This window comes from Syzygium oleosum, unplaced genomic scaffold (assembly GCF_021117445.2).
Source record: "Syzygium oleosum isolate NSW1041296 unplaced genomic scaffold, Sole_v2.1 Sole_v2.22, whole genome shotgun sequence".
Taxonomy (NCBI): Eukaryota; Viridiplantae; Streptophyta; class Magnoliopsida; order Myrtales; family Myrtaceae; genus Syzygium; species Syzygium oleosum.
In genome coordinates, this window is record NW_026607506.1 from 6,014,571 (window position 1) to 6,040,572 (window position 26,002).

General features: G+C 38.8%; 3 protein-coding genes across 5 annotated transcripts; all 3 read left to right on the forward strand.

The window, feature by feature from the left end:
- The first annotated feature begins 507 nt into the window (after window positions 1–507).
- LOC115689408 (ER membrane protein complex subunit 8/9 homolog) lies at window positions 508–2,989 on the forward strand. The gene is made up of 5 exons (XM_030615428.2): window positions 508–833; window positions 1,199–1,345; window positions 1,425–1,484; window positions 2,372–2,538; window positions 2,666–2,989. Exons 1-5 carry the CDS (start codon window positions 624–626, stop codon window positions 2,694–2,696), a joined length of 615 nt encoding a protein of 204 aa, XP_030471288.1. The 5' UTR covers window positions 508–623; the 3' UTR covers window positions 2,697–2,989.
- Window positions 2,990–5,544: 2,555 nt separating this feature from the next.
- LOC115689406 (26S rRNA (cytosine-C(5))-methyltransferase NOP2B-like) lies at window positions 5,545–12,659 on the forward strand. Its single transcript, XM_030615425.2, has 19 exons — window positions 5,545–5,686; window positions 6,127–6,407; window positions 6,522–6,700; window positions 6,878–6,941; window positions 7,028–7,161; window positions 7,349–7,432; window positions 7,588–7,662; window positions 7,770–7,841; window positions 7,927–8,000; window positions 8,372–8,424; window positions 9,721–9,830; window positions 10,282–10,350; window positions 10,453–10,527; window positions 10,818–10,910; window positions 10,979–11,058; window positions 11,131–11,230; window positions 11,467–11,720; window positions 11,938–11,991; window positions 12,224–12,659. The coding sequence occupies exons 2-19, from the start codon at window positions 6,131–6,133 to the stop codon at window positions 12,282–12,284; spliced, it is 1,908 nt and encodes a 635-aa protein (XP_030471285.1). The 5' UTR covers window positions 5,545–5,686; window positions 6,127–6,130; the 3' UTR covers window positions 12,285–12,659.
- Window positions 12,660–19,313: 6,654 nt separating this feature from the next.
- LOC115689407 (phosphatidylinositol/phosphatidylcholine transfer protein SFH9-like) lies at window positions 19,314–25,679 on the forward strand. 3 transcript variants are annotated; one of them, XR_008818809.1, is made up of 12 exons: window positions 19,315–19,638; window positions 19,763–19,791; window positions 20,593–20,676; window positions 20,802–20,855; window positions 21,461–21,538; window positions 21,827–21,880; window positions 22,299–22,358; window positions 22,437–22,532; window positions 23,797–23,898; window positions 24,022–24,102; window positions 24,890–25,269; window positions 25,352–25,679. XR_008818809.1 is itself a non-coding variant. In XM_030615427.2 (11 exons), the coding sequence occupies exons 1-11, from the start codon at window positions 19,584–19,586 to the stop codon at window positions 25,208–25,210; spliced, it is 1,014 nt and encodes a 337-aa protein (XP_030471287.1). In that variant the 5' UTR covers window positions 19,315–19,583; the 3' UTR covers window positions 25,211–25,679. The 3 variants fall into 3 exon arrangements, 2 of the variants coding, with proteins under 2 accessions (XP_056177228.1, XP_030471287.1); XM_030615427.2 differs by having other exon boundaries at window positions 24,890–25,679; XM_056321253.1 differs by lacking the exon at window positions 20,802–20,855 and having other exon boundaries at window positions 19,314–19,638; window positions 24,890–25,679.
- The last annotated feature ends 323 nt before the right edge of the window (window positions 25,680–26,002 follow it).

Consider the following 26,002-nt stretch of genomic DNA (forward strand, 5'->3'; position numbering starts at 1 on the left):
TAAACATGCTCGAAAATTAATCTCGAAATTCGGAAAAAATTTAAAAATAAAAAAGAAAGAAGGAGAAAAGAATCCCAAATAGACAAAAAGAAAAAGAACAATAATAACTGAAAAAAGGACAATGATACAAATAATTCCTGAAATTTGACTCAATATGCAATGTGTTCAATATAGTCATTAAATTTTTGGTACATGTTTAATATAGTGCTTCAATTAATTCAAGATCAGGGACATCATTGAATATTTATAATTTTATATATAGTCCAAGAAATAAATTGAACATGTACTAAAATTTCAGGGTTCATATTGAACAAATTAAAAGTTCATGAACCACATATACATTGGGCTGATGTTCAGTGACCATATTAAATAAATTAAAAATTTAAAGACTACATTAAATATTGAACTAAAGTTAGACACCATTTCAAATGTCATTTTCCTTTGACCAAAAAAAAAATGTCATTTTCCAAAAAGAAAAAACGAAGGAAAAAGTTGTCGTGCTCGCTGCTTGCTAGTTAGGCTTGACTTCGGCTTTCTCCACTGTGCGTCGCTTCCATCATCCACCGCCCTTCTCTCTCTCTCTCCCCTCGCCTCTCTCGCCGGCGACGTCGATCGTCGGAGCCATGGCAAGCGGCGAGCTGCGGTACGAGATCGCTCAGAACGCCTACATAAAGCTCGTCCTCCACGCCCTGAAGCACAAGACCGCCGCCGTCAACGGCGTCCTCCTCGGCCGCCACTCCGATCGGGGCGAGGCCGTCGAGGTCCTCGACGCCGTCCCCCTCTTCCACTCCCGCCTCGGCCTCCTCCCCAATCTCGAGATCTCCCTCCTCCTGGTAAAGCTCTCCCTCTCTTTTCCGGCTTGGTCGAATTCGAAGTGGTTGTCACGTCTAGGTTTGATCGCACGAGAAAACGATCGGGTGATGGGTGAATTGGGTCTTTGAAAATTGTAAGATGGTTGGGTTGTAGTATCCGCTGGCGAGATTATTCTCTCGCAATTCTGTGGGCGTTCGATTCGTTCAGAAATAGTGACCCTAAATCGGGATCTGCGGCGTTTCCTCGTTTGGAATTGATCGATTGGGATTGGAAATTGATTAGTTGAAGTGTCATTCCAAATTCTTGTGAGTAAATCGTGGAATTCGGGAAGTTTTGAGTTGAATTATTAAGTGGTTGTTTGATTCGATTGCTTGAACATATCCAGATAGAGGAGTATTATGGATCGAAAGGGATGAGCATAGTGGGGTACTTTCATGCGAACGAGAGGTACGATGATTCCGAGCTTGGTGGCATTGCTAGAAATATTGGAGACCACATCTTTCGTTACTTTCCGCCGGCCGCAGTACTTCTGGTAGGTACCATTGCTGTGCATTTGGCCGATGATGGTATTTTCGCAGGTTGTTTGTAATGTGTTCGGTTGATTTTTGCAGTTAGATAATAAGAAGCTCGTGGCTTTGTCGAACGGGAAGGATCGGTCTCCTGTCATGCAGGTTAGCGGTGTTTTCCTCTGCATAGAAGATTCACGTGGCGAATTTGAGAGATTTTGGGTCTTCATTTAAGATGTGATATTTGTCTTTCCCTCTCCATCTTTGCTGCCCTTCTTGTCAGTCTTCAACTGGTTGTCATTGGACCATTCACGATATGAGAGAAGGTGTCTGGTGTGTTTGTTTAACTCGAGTCGAGTTTATTCTCTGCAAGGTTTCATTTGTTGTGATAAAGGAATGTGAAATCCTCGTTTCATCAGTATGTTAAGATTCAGAGACAGAATTATCTCTAGGTTAATTGGACAATCTTTGAGGTGGTAGTTCTGACTCTTCTGACCGCAGTTCTTTTGACACTTCCTCTTTCATTTTCTTCAAAGCCAAAAGCAATAAATAACACATGCTTTTCCCGAGTTTCCGGCTTCCAGTATTTCACTGCCTTTTCCTTCTACTCCGCTACTCTCTTCATGCCTTTGTATAAAACTGCATAGTCCATTGCATGTATGAAATTGGTAGAGAGGGTAGTCTTTTTTTGTTTTTGTGCAGAAGCATCAGTAGTTTTCATTTAGTCAATCTATATGGAATTTGTTTGCGGCTCTGTGTATCAGTTTGTGCTTTAGCAGTGTTAATGTTGATGTCATCCAATTGAAAAGTATTGTTCCGACCTCTCATAGAGAGGAGATAATAGAGTTGTTGGACTGGTGTCTGACGCAATTTTTTCCTCTCTTTGCCTTTTTGGTCATTGTCTGTTTCTCCCATTTGTTGCGGATATAATGAAGCTTTGTGTATGCTGAAAATTAATTGGTCAGTATGGGTATAACATCAACACAAGCTATTCTGCTTCTTCAACTTAGCATATTCAAAATTTCAAATTAACTTTTCGCCTGTCATATCAGCTTTACACACGGGATTCATCTAAGAACTGGAAGTTAGTCTCATCAGATGGAAGTAACCGGTTAATTACCAAGGAGCCATCTGCAAATGTGGTCCTGTTGGATTACATGTCATCTGGAAAATGGCAAGATGTTGTCGACTTTGATGACCATCTTGATGACATAAGCAAGTAAGCCCCATTTTCACATTTTCTCCCCCTACTGTTCTTCAACTTCATGGTAGATTTGGGGCCAAAAGAAAAACTCCTTAGTTTTGACGTATGATGGAATTCGTGGTTGCAACTTTTCTTGATGCAGGGACTGGCTGAATCCAGATCTGTTCAAGTGACCATTTGGGATTTCTGGGCTTTCACTGTCCACTAGTTGGCGCCAGGGTTCACCTCTGCTGTCCGCATGGAGGAGCACAAGAGAAGATCTAGCTTCACCGAGTGCCCTTTCTTTTGCAAATCAAAAACCCTCTTTCTAGAATTAGTAAGAGAATCCATTATATCCCGTCCCCATTTTTGTTGTCACTTCCCTTCCCCATTTTAGGTTTGTCCAAGAGATGACAAGTATTTGTTTCTTATATAACTCCAACGCATGGTTCATCATCGGTAGAGTATGAAGTTGTTATTGGTAAAATGGCTTGTGCTGGTTTTTGCTAATTTTTCCTGGCATAATGTATGGCTGATGGGTATGCCTGAGACTCTGATGTTATTGGATGAATACGATATAGTGTGGTGGTGGACGCAAAAGACAGTTTTTTTTCTTTTCCATAGAGTAGTCATTTACAAGGAGCAGGATGAAAGTGAAAGTGAGTTCATTGGAGGGAGAAGCCCGATCGGTAAAAGGGGATCTGATCCGACCCTTAAGACTGCAGAACCAACTAAGCATTTGATCTGTGCACATTGTGAATGAAAGACGCAGAAGAGAGATTGCAGTAGCCAGTAGCCTATATTGAGCTTTGGCTTATAAGGTTTCCTTTTAGCTCCTCCGGAAGTTTAAAATATTAGGGCTACATGTCATTTCTAACTTACAGTTTGAGCTAAGCTCCACCATGGATGCGTCTGATTCTAGAAAATATTTTGAATTTTTTATATTTTTGGTTTGCATTTTCATTGCCAGTTTTCAAATACCAGTCCCCTTTTTAATATTTCTACAATGCAAAAGCAATTTTATTGCATTGTTTTCAATAAGAAAATATCTGTCTATTGCCGAGCCCATATCACTCTTTTTTTTTTATCTTTTTGAAAATCTTTAAGACACGAATTGGCTTAAATTTTCTTTTTCTTTTCCCTTCTTATTCAGGTCTGAAAAAAAAATGAAAGCGACGGTGTTTGCTTGTTTCGGTCTTTTAGTAATTTGGAAACCCGAGATCCTACAAAACCAGTTTCACTTCTCCAATTTTTGAATTGAGAAATATTTCTTTTTAATCACGTGCAACTTAGTCTTGCAAGAAGTCTCTTCACCTTTGGATGCTCCTTCTAGTCTAGTTTCAGACAGCTTCTATTCTAGGCTTGTAAAAAACATGAAGCTCCGATATTTCCTGGATCTTTGGACAGAGCAACCTAGTGTAGTTAGCTATATTCCATTCCCTTGTTTATAAATCCTCTCAATGACCCGCATTCTTATAACTTACGGGTGATAGGCTTATTTCTAGCGTCAATAGGACTCTTGGGAAGCTTTCATACCTGTTATGCGATGATACGTTACAATTTGAGCTTGTCCTAAAGCGGAGCTGCTGGCTCTCTCTTTAACTATCTTCAACTCCTTAAACAAAACTTCTCTTCAGGCATTACGCTTGCTAGTGACTGCACCAATATCCGATGTTTGTGTCGCATAATAAAGTCGGTACTTCGAATTTTCAGCAGCAATGATCCCCGGAATCTTCTGCAGTCGTACTTATTAAGGATGATAATGGGTCGGGCGGGCCAATTTTTTTGGCAAAATATAAGACCGGCCCGAAGGCTTTGTGCCCGTTATCTCTAGCCCCCGGACCGGAGCTGAGCATTTTGGCGAGAACCGAGCCAATTCGGTCTGGTTCGGGTCAGGCCCGAAGTTTCACATAATTTTCTAAAAACATATTTTGGTAACGGATAGACCCCAAAAATATTCCCCCGTGTTCCCATTCATCTTTCTCTCTCGGTTTCGTGATCAAAAGGAAAAGAAAAGGCGATCAAGAAAGTCATCGTGGAACTAATCAACGAGAAACAAACACTATAGATCTCAAGTTTTGGGCTTTGGTGCTTGCCCTATTTCTCAACTAATTTCCCTAAAAAGAAAAATCGCTCGTGTCATGAAAAAACAAAAAAAAAACTAGAGAATTTCTTATTTCAAAAGGAAATTGTGAGTTGTTAAGCAAAAATATAAATAGAATTATTTCCCGAAATAAGGCTTCAGCTTTCGCTGTTCAGGAAATAATCCTCGCAATTTACTTGTGCATTTCTATTTCTGTACCGGAATTACGTGACATGACATCTTTCAAAAAAATGCCTCTACTTTGTAGTATTCTTGTTGGGGTTTATAATGGAGTTAGGTGACATGACATCTTTCGAATTAGTTGCTTATAAAAATTCGAAAGAGAAATCCTAATTGGGAGGAACCGAAAAATCAAGTTAAGCTGAATTTTGCATCCATTACCAAGGTGCATCATGTTAGGGAAAGTAGTAAATGCAAGGAGAATTATACATATATAAAGAAGAAGCGAAAGCATTATGACAACGAATAACAACCATAGATGAAAGGCAAAATTCATCATAACCGGAGAAAGATTAGAAATGTGAAGAATATTGATAATTAAATATTTTTATTATTGACAATAATTTAAGTCTTTTTCGAAAATATTGTTTATTTATTCATTTTTGTAAGCGATGCAAGTTATTGATTTTGAGAAAATATTTTTCAATTTAATCATTTTTCACGAATAAACGGAGCCTGAATCGCACTTTTTATAAGTGGCAAGAATTAGAGTATACTAATATCACTAAAATTAAATGAATAAAAGAGTCCCACCATGATAGCTAGACTTTGCCGAACCCCAAAGGTACACGATAATATAGCGCGCGGAAGAATAAAAAAAATTTCCCAAATAAAAATCTCAAAACAACTAATTTATTATCTAAATATCTGACCACCCCAAAAAATAAAAACTAATTTATCTAAATAGAATTTCGGCCAAATGCCTCCTATACCTGCGCCGCGGACGAGCTAAGCCCTTTTCCGCTTCACCAATAAACCCTAAACCCGCTCGCCGGCGACATCAGAGAAGCTCCAACCCTCTCCGCCGCTTCTCGTAGCCGCCGACGACTGCTCTGCTCTGCCCTGCCCAGCTCAGCTCAGGTATTCTCGCCGCCCCCTCTCCAGCTTCGCACCGTCAATGGCGTTCGTTTGAACGGCATTTAGTTCTCGCCGGAGTAAGGAATCGGCGGCCCTTCTATCTTGCGATCGCTGATTTGGGTTCTGTTAGAGAAAAAAAAAAACGCGATCGCGGACGATGAAGGAACCACCATCTCGCTGTTTCGATCGTTTCTTTTGTGCTTGCGATGCTCTGTGGTTCGGGGGAGTTGAAGTTTGGAGTTTGGGAGCTTGTCTCTCCACTCTTCGCGGCTTCAGTTGATGTCGAAAGATGCTTTTTTTCTTTTTTGATTCACATTGAGGCTCCCCTCCCCCTTCTTCTTCGATTGGCGAAAATCGCTTTCGAGTACGATCTTTGTTTTCCCGTTTAAGATGTTCTTCCGGCGTTGTTATGTGTAAACCCTGGCTTTTGAATGGTTTTGCAGATCGATGGGTGCCCCGGCTGTTAATAAGAAGAAGGGTGCGGGTGCAGGTGCGGGTGCGGCGAAGCCTCCGCCTAAGAAGAAGCTGAAGGATGATTTGTTTGCCGAGAAGCGCTCGAAGAAAGATGACGTCCTCGAAGAGTCGGACGATCAGAGTGAAGATGTCGAAGAACATGGAGAATTTGAGGTGGAGGGAGACGAGAGTGGTGATTCTGGTTCCGAAGTATCCTCCGATGGAGATGATCCGCTCGCCGACGATTTCCTCCAAGGAAGTGGGGATGAAGGTTAGTGTACTCCGTGATTATAATCCTTGGTCTTTCTTTGTGTTTTCAGATGGGGTGTCGTTTCTCTTTAGTGTTCCCAATTATGTGCTGTTAAAAAGCATTTGTCTTGACCAGATGAAGCTTCCAGTTTGGACGAGGACTCAGATTCTGGCTCGGATTCTGATGAGTCGGATATCGAGCAGAAGTCCAGAGCTATCGATGAAGAAAGGGCTAGGATAGAGGAAGAAGCAGGAGCCGAAATGCAGCTTAACATCAAAGAGGAATCTGATGAGTTCAGGTTGCCAACTAAGGAGGTACTTCTCTATTCTCTATGCGACTCCTGCGTAAAATTTGTGAGGTGCTATTGGCATTGCCACTGTGCTGATCTATGTTATGTTTTTGATATAGTGGTGACATTTCTTCCGCAGGAATGTGTAAGTCAATATTTATTATTATCTAATTCCTACTCTATGCAAATCCTTGTAATTTAGGAACTTGAGGAAGAGGCTTTGAGGCCACCCGATCTTCCAAATATGCAGAGGCGAATAAGAGAAAGTCAGTAATGTGCTTATTATATCTTTTACATACTTTTTTCTTATTATCAGGCTTTTGAAGTCTTGTTCATGAGAATTTTCTGTCAGTTGTTCGAGTGTTGTCGAATCTTAAGGCACTGAAGCAAGAGGGAACAACAAGGAAGGACTATGTTGAGCAACTTAAAAGGGATCTAGCTTCCTATTATGGTTACAATGACTTCCTTATTGGGACTTTGATGGAGGTGATTGAATTGCTTTATCAATACAAACAATGAAGTCATGAATGATATTTCTATGTTAATACCATTTCCTCTCCTATCTATTTTTCTTTTCAGTTTTACATCTCAGTACTCTTTTTTCTTTGTAAAAAGGAAAAAAAACTACTTTGCGCTCTAAGTGTTCTGTGCTTTGGTTTCTGTTACTCTGCAGATGTTCCCGCCAGTTGAGCTTATGGAACTCATTGAAGCATTTGAAAAACCTCGACCTATATGTCTACGAACAAATACTTTAAAGGTAAAACAAAAGAGGAACATTGCTCGTTTGATGTGGTCAGGATAGTATTCCTGCTGGTAGAAAATGTAGTTTCTTTTTCTTGAGTGTTCTTGCTATGTGATATTTCTCTTCTTATTATCTGCATTCTAATGAAAAATTTGTTGCATTTCTTATAGACAAGGAGACGGGATCTGGCTGATGTTTTAATTAACAGAGGAGTAAACTTGGATCCATTAAGCAAGTGGTCGAAGGTAAAGCATCACCTAGTCATCAGGATCTTTTTCATTTTGTTTTTTTGTGTACCTCTCATCACATGTCATTATCAATCCTTTGACGGTATTTTCTGATGGATTCTCAGGTTGGCTTAGTTGTTTACGATTCACAAGTGCCTATCGGTGCAACTCCTGAATATATGGCGGGATTCTACATGGTAGATCATTTTCCAGTTTTTGCATTTGAGTTTTTCTCTGGCATTATCCTTTGTGATGCAATAAGGACTTATTTAAATTTTGCAGCTGCAAAGTGCAAGTTCGTTTTTGCCTGTGATGGCACTTGCTCCACAAGAAAAAGAACGAATTGTTGACATGGCGTAAGATATTCTGAAGTACCTGATATAACTATGTCTAAGCTTCTGGCTTTTCGCTTTAGTCTCAATAACGAATTCGATTCTGATTGCTCTTTGAGAACCTGAGTTTTGAAAGTATTGAGAGAATAACTCCATATTGGAGGCGTAGCAATGTGCAATCGTTTGCCTAATTGGTGGAATTTTGAACTGGTGCCACATGTTGGATCACTTTAGTGTGTCCTACAGGCAAGATGAGGCGCAGTAGATTGCTTAACGAATTTCAGTACAATATATCATTATATCTTTCCTTTGTCTATGGTTAATAACATTCCTTGCTTGTAAATCAATCTTGCTTACATGTGTTAATATTTGAGTGCAATCTTCACATGATGCAGAGCTGCACCCGGAGGTAAAACAACATATATTGCAGCTCTGATGAAAAATAGTGGTAAGTTTTGGCTTCTATTTTAATTCAATCAATGTGAATAGACATATGCTGGACATGTATGTTTTATATGCTTCACGTTGATCAAACATTCTTTGGAAACATACATTTATCTTATGAAAACTTACCATAACATGGCGAAGTACTGAGTTGGTGCTTTCTGGCGAGTGCAATTGTAAGAAACTCCACATGGGTTCTCCCTAATTCCTATCTTTGGTTGTTTATGGGATCTCAAATCATAAAGTCAGCTAACTTACTGTGTATTCTTTATTTAAAGGTGTCATGATTGATATGAAAGTATCAGTCCTGTTGTGTGAACTGCATGGCGCATAGAGTTTTAAGTTGCATCAGAAGTGTCTATATGATTCTATAGCTTATTACAAATGAATGGGGCTTCTTTTGTGAGGACCTGTGATGTATGAAAATCTGATTGGACAAGAATTAGATCTGGAGACACTTCTTCTGGACTGTGAAGAGTACCCACATGAAAGTTATGGATGCAATTGATGTAAGTTTGTAGACAAGCTTTCACTGAAAAGATTGGGAAAGTCTGATCCAAAAAGAAAGGAAGAAAAGATTGGGAAAGAAATTTTGGAAGAAAAGGTTAAAGTCTAGGTATGACGCCAAAACCTTCCTGAGCTTTTCCTAAGGTTCACCCAAGAGAAGAATTGTATCTCACTGTTCAATACTAAATAATTGCTGTAATTAGACTTAACAAACTAAACAAATAATATTGGAAACTCTAAGATAGGAAACACAATATCCTAATTCAAGTAAAACTTGAAAACATTATATTCAAATTCGAATAAGAACTACATGTTTCAACTCTTGTAGAAAGATTCCTAATGTAATAAGGAAAATATCCTAATTGTTAACTAAGCAGTTGATCTTCATCTAGCACACAATCCTCCGTCCACTTGCTTTCAGGTTCACTTTTTGTTCTTTTTCAATTATTCCTGCGATCGAGTCCTTAATGCCTGTTTAGGGTACGTGACCTCCGTAGAAATATCTATGAACCTCCTTAGAAGTAGTTATAATTGGATATTTGGTTCTCTAGGAAACAGAGCTGGTGTATTCTCCATTGGCATTGGTGATTAGTTGACTTGATCTTCCGTCACATTCTGTGTTGTCTTGGTGGTAAGAAAGTATGGCTTTTTTGGTGAGTGGTGATAGTGGAAGCCTGAAGTTTTGCCTTTTCCAGGGGTTGGAAGAACTATTGGTCTCGTTGCAATTTGATTTCGTATCTATGCATGCTCTATTTTGTGAATCTGACAGCATTTATCGGCACCATTTTACTAGGTGTGGTTTTTGCAAATGAGATGAAGGCACCAAGGCTGAAGTCTCTTACTGCTAATTTGCATCGGATGGGTGTGACTAATACAATAGTATCCAATTATGACGGGAAGGAGGTCAGTCTTCTAACCGGCCTCATTACAGTATAATTTTATGGATATGGATTATCAGAGCCTTGAGATTAAGAAAGCTTTAGAGCCGTGTTTTGGACATGGACATGTTTCTTTCTTATGTAAATGAGGAAAGAATCTGGTTACTAATTACTCTGGATGGCTTTCTTTTGCTACTTATTTTAAATAAATAATCTTTTATTGATCCTCAGACCACTCTTTGCTGCTATATATGACTTTCTGTTAAGAGGAAAAAATTGCTGCTCTCCATAAATATAAAGGTGGACCAGATCTACAATATGCATGTCCGTTGCAATGTGATACTGTTGTTTTTGCTAGTGGATCCATGATTCCATAGATTTCTGCTGAATGCATTATACACAATAGATATCTTTAGCATGTATTTTGATTCAGTATAATTTACGATGATGTCATTTTTGTGCATCTTCTCTTGCAGCTACCTAAAATTTTGGGTTTAAATTCAGTTGATAGAGTATTGTTAGATGCACCTTGCAGTGGGACTGGGGTAAGAAATCATACTTAGATTGCACTTCTTCTGTACACACTTCATTGGCCATGTTTTAGTTTCATGGCTCTGTTAAGCTAATGTGTTATTAACACTTTGAAGGTCATATCGAAAGACGAATCTGTCAAAACCTCCAAAAGCCTTGAAGATATACAAAAGTGCGCATTTCTGCAGAAGGTATGACTTCTTCTAGGCATATCTAATTGTTGTTTCAGTTGATTCACATTTGGATTAGGACGCCCAAATATTTCACTAGTCAAAGTTGATCTCGTTGCATACATCTGATTGTTTGTAGAAGTTCATGAAATACCAGGAAAAATACCTGAAAGCTTGCGACAAGCATGTCTTCTTTGTCGCTTTATAGCTTATGATTTCCTTACCTACCTAAATTATCACTTATTGAAAAAAGCTTTACAGGGCTCTACTGGTTAAAGCTTCTTTCATGTGGTTAATCTACTCTTGTGCAGCAATTGTTACTTGCGGCAATTGACATGGTAGATGCCAATTCAAAGTCTGGAGGTTATATAGTATACTCCACATGCTCTATCATGATTCCGGAGGTATTATTCTTAGACATATTCACGTTATTTTGCCTCCTTTTGGATGTTATATAGCTTCTATTTTGCAGAATGAAGCAGTGATTGACTATGCTTTGAAGAGGAGGGATGTTAAACTTGTACCTTGTGGATTGGACTTCGGGCGTCCCGGGTATGCTTTTTTGGTCTTGGTTGTAACCAATTCATTAAATGGAATCATTCATTATGCTCGCACTTGCACCAGGTTTATCCGTTTTAGGGAGCATCGGTTTCACCCTTCTCTGGAGAAGACAAGGCGTTTCTACCCTCATGTTCATAATATGGACGGATTTTTTGTGGCAAAGGTACGTGTTTGTACATTTCTTGTGGTTATCTTAGTTAAAGTGTCATTTGATTAGCTTTACTCAATTAGGATCTTGAATAGGATGAGTAGATTTTTTGTTGTTCAGAGTATTTGACTGAAAGTTGGTCCGCATATAAGATGCTCTGTATCTTTGTATAATATCATGTGTTATTTGCGTTTACCTTTCCTGTAATTGAACAGTACAATTTGTGTATTCTTCGTCTCTCTTCATGACAGCTGAAGAAAATGAGCAATTCAAAGCCAACTTCAGTATCTACCGAACCATCAGAAACAGTGGAACAAGTTTCAGGGCCTGAGGAAGATAGCCGCAAAAAGGATACAGTCGAGGAACCTCAGAATCAGACAGAAGCTGTGGGAAATAAAGGTGTTGTGGATAATGGTCATGTTGAAAATAAGAAAAGAAAATCGCCGTCCAGCTCTAAGAAGATCAAAGGGAAATGGCCTTCCAGAGACGAAATGTCCAAAACAAGGTGAAAGCATTCTCTGTTCTTTGCATGTTTGTATTTTTTTATGTGAAGGAGTTGACTTTACAGCTGCCACCAGCTTGTTTGCATGTTTTCTCCACTGAACTCATAGACAGATATAACTAGATTTATTGAAATGCTTGTAGTCAATTTGAATCATGAATTTTCTTGCTCATGTCAAGTCATCCACAGACTCATATTTGCTTGCTTTGGTCTCGTGCAGAGAGAAAAGAACTAAAAGGAAATTCCCATCCAGAGAGGAAATATCTAAAATGAGGTAAAAACAGTCTCGAGCCTTTTGTCTATTCAAACTTATTCATGTGGAGAAGTCGAATTTTGCATATGCTATTAGCTTGATCGTGAATTTTTCTCCACTGAATATATAGACAGTTGTGATTGCATATAACAAAATTTTTGTAGTCTGTTGATCTTGATTGAACATGTATATTCTCTTGTTTATGCCGAGTCTTCTACTACATAATTGTTTTGCGTGCTTCGGTTTCCTGAAGGGAGGAGAAGAGAGACGCATGGAGGAAAAAGAATGCTGCAAACAAGAAAAGAGGAAAGTAGGAGTATTAGCAGTTGGCAGAGGCAAAGCACTCGTTGAAACCAGCTTGATTCGCTACCTGCAGTAAAGCTGTCCAACTTGGTTTGGGAATTTGGGAGCGGAGGAAGCACAGCTGGTGGCTTTTTGCCATTTGATCGAAGAACATACTGAATGAAGCTTACTAAAGGAGTTCTAATGTATACTAATGATCATCATGATACAAATATCACGTTTTGGATTCCGGTGAAGCGTTAGAGTTGAAATAACTGCTGTTTAGGGCTGTTGATGTCCCTTAAAGTTTTGTTTGCTTTTTGTAGTGTTCATGTAACTTAAGATCCGCTGTCACACATTTCTCTTGATTAAGTTTGGATGATCAGTGCATGATATTGCTCTGAAAATTTTGGGTCTGTTCACAACTGGGACATCTGCTCCCCTTTCCTCTTTGAAAATGATAAGAAAAGGTGCATGTTTAGATGTCTTGTCATGCTCATGCTTGGCTCATTCTCAAGACATTGAAAATCATAAACCTGCTGAACGCAACCAACACTAAATAAGAGCTCGAGTTACTCCGTTGACACGATCCATATCGCTGTTTGTGACCAATGACGGTCGTTGGGAGAATGGAAGATTTGAGGTGGATTGCTCTCCTAATTTCAAGAATTTAAAAGAAGATGAAGAGTCACTCTCATGCACCCTACTAGTTCATCTTTCTCGTGGTTATAGTTGAAGAAGAAGAAGCTTCATCTTTACTCTCGGAGAGAACACCAGCTGATGGCATGCTTATTATATCACCTATTTAATAAACACAAGGATTATATAACCAAACAATTTGGATGGTCTCTCCCTCGCTTTTTGTTTTTGTTTTTGATACCTGTTGAGTATGATATATAAATCGTATCACATGTGAGAGGAAGCAAAATATATATATTGTTTATATCTATTTTGGGTTGGTAAAGAGTTTCTTTCATTTCATTTAGACAAAAATGAAAAATACACAAAAATACTTCTGAAACATAAAAACTCTCGGAAGGCTTGCGGGGCTAGGCAAACCAATTTTATAGTAGGACTTTTTTTCTTTGGGCTTTAGCAATCTAATCAATTGAATATATGAAACGAGATGAAGGAATTTTTTTGGGTCAAAGAAGGAAAATAAATTGAATTGGTGAAAATCAACATGAACTAGTCATTATTGAGATAGAATCTTGATTAGGATTTTTCATAGAATCTTGATTAGGATTTTTCTTGGCTATTTTAATGCTCCATTAATGTCCTTCCTCACCATCTATCCAACGCCTATTAAACCTTTTCTTTTTTTCAATTTGAAAAGTAATGTACACAAGAAAGGTGGTGCGCTCTCTCTCTCTCTCATTGCAAATTATTGCCATAACTCGACTCTGCCTAGATGAGGTATATCGTATCTATTGATCATGTGATCTCGTACGCGAGTCTCTCCAGATCAACAATTATAATTTATAATTACATTAGGTTTGTGGATTTGGGTCCAGAAATGTTTTATCTCTCTGACAAAAGAAAAGGTAGAATTCATTTTCAAGAACCTGTAGTCCCTGACAGAATAGCAAGAGCTGAGTAAAAGAAGACCTTTAGCATGCAGAATACGATTGGCTCATCATGCATATGCATTGGTTTTAGTATGGCGGTTTATCTCAAATCAAGTTGGTGTTTTGAGATACGAAGATGAAAACAGGGTCCCTAAAATTAATGCCTCAAACAATGAAAGGTGAAAGGGCTTGGAAGTGACATCCATTGGTGGACATTCGGGATCTTTCTCAACAAGCTCTTGTTTGGTGTGGGTCAACCTTACTCGACGTTGTGGGTCAACCTCTGAGATTTCCCAGAGTCTCCTATGGTCAGTCTCTCTCGGTGAAGGATCTGATAAGGGGGGCTTTTTGGCCAAAAAAGCACAACATAGGTTGGCATATATGTGAGGCGCGACGGCAATCGGCTTAAGCTTTTAGAATGTAGAGTTGACGTACTCCAAAACGTCGAGAGATTGGGTCACTATATTGATGGTTCATCATGTTATAACATGTTGTGTTGATAGATGTTCCGTGTGTTGTTCTAGACATGCTCTCGATTTCATGAAGATTGATAGTGATCTCTAATTAAAATGGTAGAATGGTTTCGAGTGAGTTTTAAGCTTTAGCTTTGTCATATACATCCGTCTGATATTGGAAAAACACTCAGCATGATCTCAACGCATTTGTACTAATTCCATGTGAAACAAGACTCACGTCTGTAGGTTCATGATCATTGGGCGCAACTGCAGGCGATTAGAACCGGCAGTTCCGGTGTTGTTTCTACGAGACATTAGTTCTTCAATTGTCACTGCCTTAAAAGATAACTTCTTCCTTAGATGGTGCGTGTTTGGGCAGAAATGAATTCTGGGTTGAGATCTTTATTGTCACTCTTGCTAATTTTGGTCCTTTTTGGGCTCCTGAGTGTGGCTTGTTCATGTTCATCATGTGGTGCCAAGATTGCAGAAACCCAATCTCCTTCTTTACCTTTTCTTTTCATTTTCTCTTGAGACATTGAAGAAGTCCTACTTTGTTATTGAAAAGTGAAAACTGCTGTACAGTAAGCAAATTATAGAACCAAAAGGGGTGATTTAGGCCTTAAGAAAAAGAAAATGGATTTAAACTACGAGAGATTTATCGAATAACATGGTAATTTCGCCGATCATTTTCGATCATCGTTCACTTCATTATTTAGTAATATGGCACATGATCAATACAAGGTGAGTATCCTGATACAAGGCGTGACATTGTTCTCTCAAAAGTTCCCTCAAATAATACAAAATCAAAAAATGAAATTAAAAAAAATCCCTTTAGATTATTAATTTTTTTTTCCTCTTTTCCATCGGTTAATGTCCCTTTTTATAAATAAAAAAAAAAGGTCCTCGGGAAGCTACAACATACATTATTGGGAGATTCATTAAAAACAAAAAAGCGATCACATGGCTTGAGATATCCCATGGTATTGTACATGTCCAAACAACACATGAAAAGATGCGCTTGCCCAAGCGCACTTACCAATTTCTTGAGATGACATAGCTTTTCATAAATTATTTCTTTTATGCAATTAAGAGAAATAAAGTATTCGGAAAACCTAACTCAAAAAGGGGCGACCCCATGAGAAAGCTCGCGCGACAAAAAAAAAGAGCCATCTAAAATAACGGGCATTCATCGCCTCCTTCTCTTAGTGGAGCTTATGAACCAACGCTTTATGAAAATGCGGAGATGACATTAAATAAATTAAAAGTTTTGAATTTTGGCCTAATATGTAATGTAGTCCCTAAACTCTTAATTTATTTAATATGATCTATAAACTTTAGCCCAATGAACAATGTCGTCCCTGAACTTTTAATGTGTTCAATGTGATCCTTGAACTTTTGGTACTTGTTTAATCTATTCTTTGAACCATATGAAAATATTCAATATTATCCTTGAAATTAAGAGATGACATTGAATAAATCAAAAGTTCATGGACTATATTACATATTGAGCTAAAATTTAGGGACTATTTACATCATTTTGCTAAAGTTCGGCAATTAGGAGAAGCTGCGTCGATTACTTTTTGGGACACGGCAACATCCATTTGCACCTTCCTCTTTCTGTCTTTTATCTCCCACTTCCTTTCCGTCTAAGCAATCAGAGTTACGGTCGTAGTTCTGTGTTTGTTTGTTTTTTAATTAATGATCAAGGCTCTAAATACCACAAAAAAAATATCTTTAATTATACCCACCGTGATATTAATATTCTAAATCTTTTATTGTGTCGTCAAAAAGCTCTAAATTATGCCCATGGCGATACCAACGCCCCCAACTTTTCGGTGTCACTAAAACTCCCGAAATTGTACCAGAGTTTTTGTCGCACCGATGAAAATTAAGGGTATTGATGACGCGAAATAAAAAATTCGGGATAATGGTATCACGATAAGCAGAGTTTAGGATTTGTTTTTGTGGGTAGACATGATTTATTTTTGTTATATCGGTACAAGTTGGGGTTTTATGATAAAAAAATTCTAAAATATTTCATCATAGTCGGACATAATTTAAGAGTTTTTTTTTTCGTTTGAAGTTCAATTTAAAATTTCCCTCTAAAATGGATCCACAGTGTTAAAAGGCGTGTCGTTGTATTTTATTATTCCTTTTGTCCTTTTGCCTTTTCTTTTGTGAAGTTTGCTTTTTCGTTTATTTTGTCAAAAAAATTCTTTTTTTTTTTCTGGATCTATCCTACTTTAACTCTCAACTCACTCTCAAACTTTTATCCCGTCTTTTTATAAAATGTGAGCGTCGAAATCCACATTCGAAACTAAACTTCTCCACCCTAGTCCCCCCGAAAAAATGAGGGATCAAACTCTCCATCTTTCCCTTCCCAAGTAAAAAGGATGGCTACCAGAGCACATCCCTAACCAGCTCGATTCATGAGTAATTAGGAGTCAATTAAATAAGTCAATAAACAATGAGTTGGAGATGTTTCGAGGAACGTGTCGATGCGTGTTGGAGCGGGGGATCGTCTCCATTGAAATTTTACAAAACGTGGAATTTTCCTCCTCTCGTTCAACGACGCGGCCAAAGACCTTCATCTTCTTCTCAATTAAAACCAGATTTGCGGATACATCTAAAGGTGTCTTCAGCCTTCCATTTCGTCACGAGCACGTTCATTCCTGCGGAAATTCAAAAATATTCAGGGGAAATCTCGTGATGTTGTCGTCTTGTCTTTTCTAGGGAGCGATCGGTTTCGGAATGGGTCGGTTTCGAAATCGGAACCCGAAGTCTACCCTGGACTCGGGACCGGCCCGAAACCGAGATGGCTCGGGGTTTGTTTTGTAAAAATTTACGTATTTGATATCGTATATTACGTTTCTTTTAGCCCATGACTCGTAAAATCTTGTTAGCAAAGCGCCCGACTCGAGTTGGAGGTCACGGGTTCCATTCTCCCTACTTGCTAGTTACTATTTTTTTTACATTAAAAAATAAGATGTACAGGATCGATTTGACCTTGGAACTGGACCGGGTGAGTTCCTCAGAGTCAATTCCCGAGCCGAACCGGCGGATCTATCATAAGAACGGGGAACCGAACTGGTTAAAGGCCGGTTGTAGGGTACGGAACCGAGCACCGGATCGGTTCTTCCTGGAACGGCCTGGAATAGGTCGAGCGAGACCGATTCGATTCGGTTCCGAGGTTGAACCGGCCCGATTGCTCACCCTTAATTTTGTCGATTTTCCCTTTTCTTTCTCCGATCATCGTCACTTGAAAATATCAAATCTATGCCACAAAAAATTAAGCAAAAGTTCGACGTCTCAGCGACGAATTAGGCGCCGTGGATTTTTTTTCCTCCTTTTTTTCTTTTCCTTTTTCGGGAGATTACATAAAATTTAGTCGGTGTATTTGGGGGTGCTAAATTTGGTCATGATTGATGGCCTTTGCTACAAAATTCATGGTCAAGAAATTTGATCAAACTTGGCGAGATGAAAACGGTCGGCCCCTTTTGACGGCGGGGGCGGGTTTTAGTGTTGACCTCCCCCCACAGAAGGCTAAGAGGCTAGTCAATGTTTTGTTGTACTCCCCAAAGAAGATAGGTGAATTTGGACTTTTCATATCATACCCAAAATTGCATTTTATTTATTCAAATTTCCAAAATGATATTATTTTCCGTAATTCCAACACCGCGTCTTCCTTTCTACCAAGCCGCGTCTTCAAAGTCCACGTCAATAAATAAATAAATAAATAAATAGCGTGCACGAATAATAATAATAATAATAATCCGATGCACGGCTTCAAAAGGCGTCACTTGCCCAACTAACACCCACACACAAGAGTTTGTCTCAATTTGACGTGAACAAACCGACTGGTCCCTATCGCTCCCACCTCACCGAGCCTCGCATTTAGTATTTATTAATTTATATATATTCTATTTGACTCTTCGAGAATTAAAAATATATTTATATGAAAAAAAAGGGGGAGGGGGTAAAAATAAGGAAAAATAGCACGTTTTACCTAGATTTTGGGCCCCTCTTTGTTGACAATTTAGCGGGTTCTTTTGTGGGCACTCGGTTTCTGCTTTTGGAATATGAGGAAATGGGATTTGAATAAATAATAATAAAAAAAAGGGGGGAACAAAAGTAACTATTAGCTTATTAAAATTTGTTGAAGATATTATAAATTATGGTTGTTGAAGGATGGATATGCTTTCGGCAAATTTATGCGAATTTCCTTGGTGATGGAAGTATGGTGTGGTCGGTGGTGCGATATGTTGTAAAGTCGAGCCGAGTGGCAATCATTCGCGGCGACAACTATTGAATTTTTGGAATATACAGGAAAAGGAAAAGACGATAGCGAAAAAAGTAAAAAAAAAAAAAAGAAAAAAGGAAAAGGGTGTTGGGCAAAAGAATTTTTGAGGTATCGTGGCTGGGGCATCTAATACATACTTTTGCTCTTGGAGATGATGGATTCCTTTTCCGTTTTATTTCTTCTAATACTTTTTCTAAATTCTCATCGGCTTTCGACGTGTCGGAAAAAAGATATGAATGAAAATATCGCTTTCCGCCCGAAAATACTCTGTTTTTGTCATTTTCTCGAGCGGGTTAAATTCAAATTCACAAAGTAATTAACGTGTTTATCGAACCCTATCGTGTGGGAAGAAATATAGATGTTATTGTTGCCATTTCTCGAATGATTAGATTCAGAAGAAAAATTCCCATGTTTGCATATTAAATTTCGAGAGGCATCTTATCTTTTCATTAATGAAGCTAACTCTTGGAACCCAAAGATATGAATAGATATCGCATAATATTAAACCACCCGTAGAAAAAGGTAAGGATAAGGAAAATAAATCTGCTTTAATTTGCATATATCGTAGATATAAATTTCCTATATTTTAATCAATTTTCTCAGTATTTTAATAGCAATAAATAAATAAAAAGAGGTAAGAAAATTACTAGTTAGAAGTAAATTAGCAAGTCCCACCTCTCCTCTGGTCATGCAAAAGCAAGCAAAAGTCGTACATAAAGGTACAAGACACCATGATTGCTTTTCCCATTTTTAAACCATTCGTTCCTCAAATGATGTAGCCTCGGCCAAAGCTCCAAACTTTTCTCTTCACAGCGACGTACCCATCTCCCGTCTCCTCCCTCTCTCGCTCTCCACATGCGGCATCTTCACTTTCAGAGCTCGGAGACGAAGGGGGAGTGAATTTCAAGCGATTCCCAGCTCGGATCTGGTCGATATTTCCTCGTTCCTTTCTCTGTTCTTGGGCTGCTGAGTTGGCGATCCTTGTGAGGAAAGAGGAGGAAATCGGAAATGGGTATGGCTGCTCAAGAAGCAATCAGGCAATTGCGGTCTTTGATGGAAGAAGGTGAGGCTGCTTCTTCTACCCAGTTCCGGTTCTTTGATCCTGGGGTTTGATCTACTTGAGTCTCAAAGATTTATGGTTTCTTTGTTTCTCTTTTCTTTTCTTTTTTCTTTTTTTTCTTTTGCAGTGGACGAGCCACTGAGGTGTACATATGAGGTGAGTCCCCCGGTTGATTTTTCCATCTTTATCTGCTTGATCTGATCGGTACTGGGAACTTAATACTTTCTCTTTTGCCTACATTGACTTAAAGGGTATTGCTATCCTTTCGGATGAGTTGGTAGACAAGTTTTCTATTTAACTCTTTTCTTTAATTTCTCTGTTTTTTTTTTCTTTTTGGATGAAATTCCATGATTTGTGGTGCTAGTTTGATGGTTTTCTTTTTCCATATCAGTTGAAGGGATGTTTGGTTCTGGGTGAAGTCTGGTTCTCTATTTTGAAAAGTTATCTTCTTATATTGAAAGGATCTGGGATTTATAATTATATGGTTCATTGAAACACCCTAGGCATGTTGGATATGTAAATGGTTGTTCGTTCTGAGATCTTTACAAGCCAAAAGAACTTTCAAGTAGTGAGGTGCGGAAAGGTCGTGATTCGAGCTGATTTGTGTGGTACCACATTCTGTTCATTTCCACATAATTAAAGTAGGTCGCAAGAATGCCCGGGATGCTAGATTGAGGAGAACTGCATTCCTTCTATTTAGGTGTTGATGGCAGTTTTGTTTCAGTCAATAAGAGGATGCGCGATAAATTGCTCTTAGAGATGAATGTAGACAACTACATAACAGCAGTAGACCTTGCAAAAGGGCCAAATGTAATGTCACTTTTTAGGTCATGTTCTCTTTCTCGTAGCACATGGAGAATTAGTTTCCCCAGAAAATGCATGTTGAGTTGATTTAGTAGCCTTTCCGAAAGTAAAGTATGTTTAGTTGACATTTGAAACTTATTCCCTGACATGCAGAATATCCACCAAGGATATCCTACTGAAACTTTGGTGAGGTTCTTGAAAGCAAGAGACTGGAATGTTCCAAAAGCCTATGAGATGGTTAGTTTTAGTTATTTGAGCTGGATAGTGATTGAGTTTTTATTTCTCCTTAAACTAGTGACTTCTCTTAAAAACATTTTTCACCACAAAACATATCTGTTGCTAATAATGCTAAACCTTTTCAGTTGGTAAACTGTCTAAAGTGGAGGATTGAAAATGATATCGACAATATTTTGGCGGTGAGTTCTGGAAGCATCACAGAAGTTGTAGCTTTATATTAAATGCTAGTCTTGTTGCTTGGATCCCTGCTTCTGTTGTTCCTTTTTGTTTGATATTCAGGTGCGAATCCCATTCTTACATTCAGTGCTTCTATATTTTCATGCTTGCCTAGTCTACATATTCACAATCACCAATTAGTCACGTTTCAAGTTGTAACAATGCCTCTTTTAAGGGAGAAAATAGCAACCATTGATCTTGCCATAGTGTACAAGAACATGAACTAAAGGAACCCATATAGTAATTCGTTCTTTATATGCTAGATAAAGGAACGGAACGGATGTGAATGGGCATCATTCAGTGAACCTAGTATCTGTCTGCATATTCTTCACCATGAGATTGGAGATGTCTAACTTGCTTTAGTCCTAGAGAGAGAGAGTTATGTTGGACCCACTTTGAGAAAGGAGAGTTTTTCCCTCTTTTTATCATCATTCATGATTTGACTAAGAAATAATCAGTTTGAGATTTCCCCAATAAATGGATGTTAGGGAGCATGAAAAGTAGTATGCTTTAAACCTCTTCGATTTTGTCCATCGTAAATTGATAACTTTCCTTTTTCTGGTTGCAGAACCCAATTAACCCTATAGAATTATATAGAGCAGTGCGGGATTCTCAGCTCATTGGCTTGTCAGGTTATTCTAAAGAGGTAAGTTCACCAAAATCTGGCATTAGGTCTGACTCCGTTCCTGATCTGTTAAGGAAAATAGCTCGAGCTAAAAATAAGTATGTAGGAGCATCTATTCAAGCAGATCATATTTGGTACCTATGATAAAAAAAAAAAATCTTCCCATAGCTAGTCCTACTAAATAGTGCTGGCTACACTGCTTCTTTTGGATCCTACACTGGAGAATTGTTAATCACTTCCATATGAAAACATGTGCGGTAAAAATTTCATTGGATAAAAGCTAATCCTATGTATTTGCTGAATATGCAGGGTTTTCCAGTTATTGCTATGGGTGTTGGGCTCAGTACATATGACAAAGCAAGTGTAAGGACTCTTGATTGTCTCGTCTTTTCAGAAAATAGAGAGAAGACAGATTGATTAAGTGAAGGATTGTCGTTTATTTTAGATTTGCATTTTAGGGTAGTATCACTGTTGAGCACTGCTCAGTTTTATTCTGAAGGTGTAGTTTTTAGTTGTCAATTCATTTGGCCAAAAACTTGGCATCTATGTCAATCCATCAAAACTAAGTGAGTTGCTCATGGATTCTGCATATAAAGATCAGATGTACCTCTGCTTTAGTTAACTGTCAATGTTTGTGGCACTTGCCACCACATGAACTTATCCTCATTAATCACAGATGGGATGCGCACCTATCCTCTGCTAAATGACTTAGCCAATGCTGTTATTTGCTTGTATTATTGTCCTTAATGGCTGAAAGTTATCCCATCTTCCGCTGTTTTAGGTCAATAAATATGTGCAGTCCCACATCCAGATGAATGAATATAGAGATCGAGTAGTGCTGGTATGATCTCTGCATCCTTATGTTCTTTTCGTTGTTTTTTACTGGCCTGTGTAGCTTGATTTGCTGTGCATGTTTTAGCCCCAGGCCACAAAGAAGCATGGGCGATATATTGGCACATGCATTAAGGTTTTGGATATGACTGGTTTGAGGCTTTCAGCACTGAACCAAATTAAGGTAAATTGAGCAATACTACGAATATTCCCATTTGTTTTAAATTCCTTGGTAATGCTCTCATTGTGGCCCTTAGTCTTATTTCATGGTCTGAAATGTGGTTATTAGGGGTGAGTAGTTCTAGGTTCCTTACAGGTTCCACCTGGAATCTATCCTCGGGTACAGGTTCCTCTTTTTTTGGAACCTGGAACCTAGAACCTACCCTATCACGGGCTTCAGGGTAAATTCCAGGATCTAACAGGTTCTTTTTTTTTAATTTCATTTTAGTCAAACAAAAAGAAAATGAACGCAACAATAATGAACAAGCTTGTCATTTACTAAAGAGAATACAAAAGACTAGTTTTCCTGGCATTATGGTTAAAATAAATACAATTAAAATGAGAAGTCATTACGTGAATCAATACTAGGGGTGAGCGATTTCATGTTCCGTACAGGTTTCACGTGGAACCTACCCATGAGAATAGATCCCTCATTTTTTGGAACGTGAAACCTACTTTATCAGGTTGCAAGTCAATTATAGGGTCTACCCAAGTTCCACCTGTATTATTAATTGAACAATTGCAGTGAATCATCACCACTTGCTGCTATAATCCACTGACCATAACTTATATTCAGACGCACGAAGAATATGAAATATTAACGAGTCATAAAATGGAAGCTCAGACTAGTGGTTCTAGATTATACACTCATTATCTAACACCATGAAACACCGCAGGATCACGCGAAGACATAAACAAAAAAAAACCACAAAAAACTTGTTTGGGTTTCAAGTTTCACCTACCTAGAAACTGAAACTTATCCATCGAAACAGGTTCCTCAATTTAACTTGGAACCTATCCTGCATATCTTGGAACCTGGAACCTGCAAGTTCCCAACGGTCAGGTTCTCAGGTTTCAGGTTTCGGGTTCTACCCTAAAACCATGCTCAACCCTAGTGGTCACAATGTCCTTTTCCCTATCTCCTAGAGAAGACGCAAGCCATCTTAGATGCGCAAGAGTTAGCAGATAACATTGGAGTTGATATAAATATTTGGGCAGCCCATAAAGCAGCATCATTCTCATTCTTCATCATTCAAGCAGACTTTGATTGAGCCACAATGAGAAGATAAACTTCTCCATCTTCCTAATACTGATAGTCTCTGTTATTATCTCTAGAATATCGTTGTCTTTGCATTTTGCAGCAAGTTTGAGCACAATCTTTTAACTTCTATTCAAGCTTTTTTGAGAATGTCCTTGATGATTTTTGCTTTTCATTTTGTTAATGGCAGCTTCTGAGTAATATATCCTCCGTTGATGACCTGAATTATCCAGAGAAGACGGAAACGTACTATATTGTTAACCCACCTCGAATATTTTCAGCTTGTTGGAAGGTTGGGTTTGGTTTGCATCTTTATGCTTTTATGCTTAGTTCTGGAGAATTTTGATTTCCTATAAGCTTGAAGTTTACTATGCACTGAAATCTTTTTACACTCTAAGATGAAAATTATTGGCAGGTCGTGAAGCCCCTTTTGCAAGAAAGAACAAGAAGGAAAATTCAAGTGCTGCATGGTTGTCCAAGAGACGAGTTACTGAAGGTTATTCTTTTGCAATGATGCAGATAGCGAGTGTTTTCTGTTCCGTCACTGTATCTCTTTTATATTTCAAGTGCCATAATCACTGGTGTGGTAGTCCCCTGCAGTTTCTTTTCTTGTCCATCATTTGGGCACATAACTTCACTGTGTAGAGCGTAATTAACTACTGGCGCAGGGGATAGATCACTAGAACCTTACTCACCAGGGAATTGCTCTAAAAGCTTAGTCTAGCTACCCAGTGCCACCTCTAAAATTTGTTCCTTACTAGACTCTCCCCATACAAGTGGTTCCTTGTCTTGCTTCCTAATGTACGAACAGATTATGGCTGATTCCTATCAACATGGTGCGCCTCCTTGGTAGGGGGGCACGTAAGGGCCGTGGAGGCTTTGACCGAATGAATCGCTATAGGGATTCCTGAGAGAATTAGATATATAGAATGGATATTTGTCATTGTGGTAATCTCAGTCATGTAAAACTGCATCTGGAATAAGCTGATGGGGACGTGGGTTCTAGCACTTTAGATAATGATCTTGATCAAATGTCGCTCACTTCCGAAAAACAACCACAATTCCGAAAGCTGCATAACTCATATCATGTCATATCCTGTGTATAGATGAGTTCCACTGCTGAAAAGGAGTATCCTTATAATGTCGCTTGTTATCGACAAAACCATTATGTTACCTCCAGCTGAATTAAGTCGCGATAATGATGTTTATGATAAAAAATATGCTCGTCTGTTCTGCACTACTTTTATTTGGTATAGACTAATCTTTTTGTTTCCCCGTTTCAGATAATGGATTACTCGTCCCTACCCCACTTTTGTAAAAAAGAAGGCTCTGGATCATCCCAGCGTTCTGAGAACGGGGTGGTCAATAACTGTTTCTCCTTTGATCACGCCTTCCATCAACAGCTCTACAATTTCATGAAGGAGCAAGCCCTGCTCATGGAGTCGGTGGCTCCGATAAAGCAGGGTTCCTTCCAAGTTGCAATTCCTGACCCGGACCCAGAAGATGTGAAGATCACTCGGACCATAGAATCGACGTTCCACATGTTTGGGAATCAGAATGGCCTTGTTAGTTCATTAAATGGACTAAAAGTATTTGGTAACTGAAGGCTGGCTTCTGCTGACTACACGCCTCCGGAGGCTTATGTTGCAGAGAAGATGCAACGGTACTAAAAGAAGTGCCCCTTTCTATTACAAGAGGGGCTTTTACTCGGTATTACGACACTTATTCGCGTTTGCTCGATGCAGGCTTTGTAGGAGAGACCTTGTGCATCACTGCTTGATATCGTTAACTAATAGTAGTTGACCCCCTTGATTTAATTCTAATGATGTAAAAGCTTGCATGCGGCATTAGCTGGTATGTGTCCGGAATCATCAAAGCCTTCCTGATAGTGCCTTTCCTCCCAAAAAGTGAAGGATAAGAGATCATGTTGCTAGCGACTGGCGAGGCAATATTTGCATTTCCTTGGTCCTGGGTGGCTAATATTCCAGCACAGTAATATTATGCTATGACAGTGTAAAGTCCTTTACTATTCTCCATCTGAAGCTTAATGCAGTAAGAAGACATTTTTACTTACGTATTTCAAATCCAGTTAATGGAGGTATCTATAAGACTAAAGTCAACAGGTGAAGGAACACTTTTGGTCGATACTGCCGAATTGCTGTATGATAGGACCTGCAAATGAGAACTGGCTACTTTTGGGTATTTTGGCTGAGATGACTGGCCTTATGCATCACAGCTCAATATGTACACGAGTCGATCTGCATTCTTAGGTGCCACTCTCCAAGCTCTGAAATGCTTCTCCAATCACTTGCATTTGCAGCAAGGAAGATAAAATGCACCATCTACCGTTTGAAAACTAGGCTTCAGCTCATTTTTAATGCCCTAAGATTGAGAGA